The sequence below is a fragment of the Nansenia antarctica genome (genome assembly GCF_963989245.1).
Source record: "Nansenia antarctica genome assembly, chromosome: 19".
Taxonomy (NCBI): Eukaryota; Metazoa; Chordata; class Actinopteri; order Argentiniformes; family Microstomatidae; genus Nansenia; species Nansenia antarctica.
The window spans coordinates 20,090,770-20,096,769 of record NC_137692.1 but is presented as its reverse complement, the minus strand read 5'-3'; the positions used below and the strand labels follow the sequence as shown (position 1 = coordinate 20,096,769).

The following is a 6,000-nucleotide window of genomic DNA, read 5'->3' as shown; positions in this document are numbered from 1 at the left end:
CAGGGGGGTGGGGGTGATGATTGACCAGGTAGAGATTGTGGCACTGCCAAGGGAGGATGATGAAGAGGAAGGATGAGGAGGAGGGGAGGGTGTCTATTAGTGACTGCTGTGTGGTACTCAGTGGTGTAGTCTAGTTTTTTCTAGTGGGTATACTGTGATTTTTCCCTCCCAGCCTCATATCGTTCATTTCGGAACGCCATAAAAATACATCTACGCTCCCTGTCTAACGTTATATATCTAACATTACATGTTATAAGGTCCCAATGGTCCAAAAGTCAAGTGCTTCGTAACACAGACGGGGTGAATTTTATGAATGAAAGGGTGAAAGTTCTGTCATAAAACGCTGTTACGTATCCTCACACATTTTTAAGTGGGTATATGGAAATCCTTGGCCTTTCCTAGTGGGTATACGGCGTAGTCCTGCGTATCACGTAGACTACACCACTGGTGGTACTGTAGGTAGCCTACCTGTACTGGAGTGGGCTGTGAGAGGCGCGTCTCGCTTCAGCAGCAGAAAGAGTCTCTCTGCAGACTTCAGCTGGGTCACTTGTTTGATTCCCACGGAGGTGGTGAAGAACACTTTCCCAGGGATGCGATCCACCTAAATCAACAATAGTTTTATTTGATGTTTCAATCATGAACTGTGGTACTTTACCTAACTAAGACATGAAGAGAAATGTCTAGTAAATATTAGATCAAATTATGGCTATATATGCTGACTGTATGTGTTACAATATGAGTAAATAATAAAAGGAGAATTGTATGCCACTAGCCTAGGACTGGAATTGATTTAGAATACCTAAAGCTAATGCTACTATGCTAATGTATACCTAAACATCAGAGACTACCCCACTTCCACTGGTGAACATTTTAAAATAGGAAGCACAACATTTTAGCTTTTTAAATCATGATACTGTTTTTGTTTTTTTACTATTATTTTTCATGACTGGACTTTTTAAATAGGCATTACATTTTATAAACACTGTTATGTCTGTCTGTTTTTATTGTATGTATGTGACCTATGTGTGTTTTTAATGTGGAAACTGTATTCATGAACTGCACAAAGCCTGTCAAAGGAGAATTTCTGTCACTGTGTGACAGACAATAAAGCAATCTTGAATCTTGAAGCTTGAATCTTAAGGAAGGCAGCTTTATTAACTCACATCTTTGGCTGCAAGTTTGGTCTTCACCTCCTCTACGAGGAAAGGTTCCATGCCGTTCCCAGCTGTGCAGTAGAGTTGAACATGAGGCTGGGGGGAAGTGGACTCTTTCATCATTATTATTATTATAGAGGTTTTGTTCAGAAAAGAAGTGTGGCTTATTATCCTAAAACTAAAAGGTACTAATGTCAGCATGGGTTGCCAATGATACTTTCAAGTGTGTGCTTCACTAAAAGACGTCCGGTCGGAAACATCGGTTTTCAGCAGACAAACGTCCCGCATGTCAAAAATTAATGTCAATACGAAAAAAGAATATTTATTCTGACATCATGACATCATAAATGTGTTGACTATTTGTTGATACAGTTGTCCTGTCATATTAAAATAACCCCCTACCATGAATACACCATTTTGTGCTCTTCTGTGGTTCATTGACTATATATATAAAGATATCCCACTCCCACCAACAGAGGGCGCACCTAGTAAGAATGGGACTCAATGGAGCTTTCCTCCAAAAGTGTGTCTCTATAATGATTTATTTGATTTAAAGCTATTCATTTGTAGTTTGTATTATGTTTGTTGTCATAAACACACAACACACTAGTAGCATAGCTTCAGCGTGTCTTTACTGAATACCAACTAACCAGAACAGAGCAATACATCACAGATAGAGATCATCACCCAGGCATCACACCACAATAACAGAGCAATCGAACACTGATGGCGTCACTGTTAACCCAATGTGCAGACATTAGTTTGACTTCTTCTGTTGATACAGGACATAATGTAATGTCAAGGTGTGTGACTTTCATTCAAGGTGTGTGTTTTAAAGTTGATGTGTCTTTTTTGTTCATCACAGCAAAAGTGGCTACACTCTCTCACACAGTGTACAGCCACCCAGGGCCGGTCCTAGGCATTTAGGTGCCCTAGGCGAGAGTATGATTTGATGCCCCCCTCCCCCCAAATGTTAGGGGCGCCACCACCACCACATTAAGCCACCAGTACTGCCTCATCACCACCCACACATTCAACAGTAAAAATATGGACAACAATGGTGTTACGCTTGCCTGGCTCTTGACAAGGTGACAAAAAGGGAGACGACACATGGATAACAATAATAGGAGATTTATTAACGTAAATAATGTAGAATTGAAATAATGATAAAGAAAATAGTAACGACAACCAAAAACGGCTGCTGGTCGACAAGGAAGAGAGAGAGCATGAATCTAAACCCACTCTTTAAGGTTCCTGGGATAATTAGCATGACCAACCACACCTGAGCCCATCTGGAAGGTCGACAGGACAACAGGTGTAATAGCGCCCACTATAGGACCAAGTGTGGATCGTCACAAATGGTTTCAAGACAAAAATAGACAGTAGGCTGAGACATATTTTCATAGAGACATGAAATTCATAGAGACAAAACTATTTAAATGTAAAAGAAAAGAACTCTTTTTTTTGGGCCAGGTGATGCCATGGTGATGCCAGGTGCCAGGTGATGCCATGCTAGTGGAACCCTGCAGTCCTCGAGGAGGCGCCAAAACTGGAAAAAGGTGGACGAACACAAAAACAGCACAGAGAAGGAGGGAAAGCCTAAACACAGCAAAGGGAGAAGAAGGACGAGGAGAAGCAGAAGGATGAGAAGTCTAAAAATAAGAAGTAGAACGAGGAGAAGCCCAAGTACAGCAGAACTGAGGAAGAGGAGAGTTATGTGTACATCCAGAGAAATGAGGAGAGGCACAAATAGAATAAAAAGGGAGGCTGGTTGATACAAATATAGCAACGATGAGGAGGAGAGGCCCAAGCACAGTAAGAGAGAGGAGAATAAATATGAATATAGCTAGAAAGAGGAGTGCCATACAAATTGCAGGGAGGAGGAAGAGGAGGAGAAAATCCCTAAGCAATCCCTAATCAAGCCAGCTCCAGAAAACACCAACCGTGTTGAAATGAACACAAGGGAATCTGAGAAATAAATGTGTAATTAATAATGGTCATGTTTTGTAGACAGAAAAGAATGCTGACATATGAAAATCTTCTCTTTTACTCACATACATGTGAATGTTAAAAGAAAGTGAAACATGTTTTTTGTGAAATATGTATTTAAACTGGTTATAAAAATGTGAGGATGAGGATTCATATCTGTCCACCCACTGGTAGTTGGCCTTCTCAATTGCAGCAGCACTGTAGCGGTTGGCCAGTCCCTCGTACAGCGACTCCAGGGATTGCTCACACTCCGACTGACACAACTGACACGACTGACACAGCTTTGACAGAATGAATGAATGGTCTTTATTGTCATTGATATATTACAGGTACCAAACAACGAAATTTGGGAGGGGGGGCTCCCCTGGTGCTAGGAAAGAAAAAAAACTAAAAAAAACAAGAAGGGAAAGGAGCTGGTTTACATAAATAAAGGCTATGTACACTATCCACTATACTATACTGTACAAATAAAACACTGTGCTGTACTCTATGCTATGCTATACCTATTCTAACATTTCCTATTCTCTGCAACCTTATGTACCCTAGGGTTGTCATATTGCACATAGTGTTATTGCACATTCATTTAAAGTGTCGCAGTTTGCAGGCTTGAAATGTACACATTTGTGCCTCAGCACTACACCTGATTTTCAATCCAGCAGCTGCCATCAATCCGTCCAGACTGTCCAGGGCCCAGAACCTAGGTCTTTGCTGTGTTCAGGGCCTGAATGGCCCTGGGGTAGAAGCTGAGCTTCAGTCTGTTTGTCCTTGCGAACATGGTCCTGTACCGCCTGTTCGAGGGCAGACGAGCAAAGTGTTCGTACCCAGGGTGGGATGGGTCTCTGGAGATCTTGGAGGCCTTCCTGAGGCAGCGTGTGTTGTACAGCTCTTCCAGAGAGGGGAGGGGGGCGCCGGTGATCTTCTGGGCCGTTCTCACGACTCTCTGTAGCGCATTCCTCTCTGCGGCTGTGCAGCTGGTGAACCAGTTGCAGATGCAGTAGGTGAGGATGCTCTCCACTGCGCAGCGGTAGAAGGCCACCAGCATCTCCTGTCCTGTGAGGACTCTCAGGAAGAAGAGCCGCTGTTGTGCCTTCTTGATGATGACATCTTGACAAAAATAAAAATCTTATCTTAAAAAATCTTATCTTAAAAATATAATTTTTTTATTTATTATAAGGTATCACTGCATAAATAAAGGGAAAAAATACTGTCAAACAAAACTTGAACACTGACACTTTTCTGTCATCAAACTGAGTGCTAGCCTTGTGGCTTAGAGACTTGAAAGCTTCAAGATAGGTTAAAGTGCAAAAATGTCAACATGTTCACTTTTTCTGCCTTTAGCTGTGCTCGGAGAGGTGTGAGTATGTGCCCAGTGCCCACTGGCACTAAACACTCTCTCTGAAGGAACACTAGTTGCAGGTATGCATAGAAGCCTGCGTGCAACCCTGGAAAGGTGAGGCAATGGACACGGGGCCGATGCAGCCATGGTGAGAAGGCTAGCATACGTTAGTGACTGACTGACAAGGCTGACTTGACAGTCACGTTACCCATGCAGGCTGAACAATCGCGCGAGACAAATTTCTGTGAGGATATTCGCGCGCGGCTCATGTGAGAAATCTCAATTATATTACTATTTATTTATAACATACGATTGTTACATCCTCCCTCTCGCCAGTTTGGGGCAACAGACTTCTCCCCTGGTGCCACAGATAGGGGTTTCAAGCGGTGGGACAGCAAAGGGATGGTTACTATCGGACATGTATATGATACGGAAATACTACTTTCATTTGACCAATTATGTAAGAAATATGACCTACCACGAAATGAGTTTTTCAGATACCTTCAGATACGAAGTTTTGTAAATAGCCAAAAAGACACTGGCCTCTGTCACCAACCCTCTCCGCTGGAGGAGATAGTCTCTGCTGGAAAGACGAGAGGCATTCTGGGGCTTGGGTATAGAGCACTTTCGAAATATGATAAAGGCAAACCTGCATTTACGCCCAAAGACTGGAATAATGACCTGAACATTAATACTGATGAAGCAACTTACTTGGTCACTAATATGGCAATCGGCAAACGACATCTCAATCTGTAATAGGACGAAGGAAACACAATTTAGACTACTACAACGTTTGCAGATTACTCCCCAATTTAGACATAAAATGGATGGATCATAACAAATCGGAAATGTGTACAAAGTGTATTACCGAGGTTGGGAGCTTTGTTCATTGTGTTTGGACTTGTAGATATATAGATGATTACTGGAAAGGTATAGTGGATAAAATTCATCTAATTCTAGATGTTACATTGGATAAGGACCCCATGTGTCTATTGTTTGGGTTGCCAGACAAACAACTTAAAAGTATGCATTCCAAAAGACTTCTGTGTATCCTCACTTTTTGTGCAAGGAAAAATATATTGCTGAAATGGATAGACTGCAAACCGCCTACAATAGCTGGATGGCACAAGGTAATTTTTGATATGATTCCTATGGAATATCTGACATATAGGTCTAAGTGTAAGATAAAGACATTCTATAAGATTTGGTCTCCGTTCTTAGATTATATTGGTACCAGACTGGCTGCCATTGTAATGAAAGGTTTGGTGGATTACACTCAAGAAAGTACACAAGACTAATGTGTAACAGATCTACAATGTATGGGTCACAATATTATTTACTGTGCTGGTGTTGTGCTGCCGCTGTGTTTAGGACTGTAAGACATGGATGCTGTCTCCGATGGGGGTGATCCCCCCATATATTATGGCATTTGTTGTCATTTTCTTTTCTGTTTATTTCTGATATGTGACATGGCCTCCTCCCCCCCTGTTTTTTTGTTTTTGTTTTGTTTTGTTTGTCTTT

At 41.8% G+C, this 6,000-nt stretch overlaps 1 protein-coding gene across 1 annotated transcript in view; it reads right to left on the bottom strand.

Moving 5' to 3' along the window:
- The window catches only part of thumpd2 (THUMP domain containing 2), a gene marked incomplete at both ends in the record, with an annotated part of 7,052 nt that extends 5,778 nt beyond the window's left edge, over positions 1 to 1,274 (bottom strand). Inside the window, 2 exons of the mRNA XM_080549029.1 lie at positions 469 to 601; positions 1,164 to 1,274. Coding sequence (XP_080405155.1) covers positions 469 to 601; positions 1,164 to 1,274 — 244 coding nt within the window. The remainder of the gene's footprint in view (positions 1 to 468; positions 602 to 1,163) is intronic.
- Between the last annotated feature and the right edge of the window lie 4,726 nt (positions 1,275 to 6,000).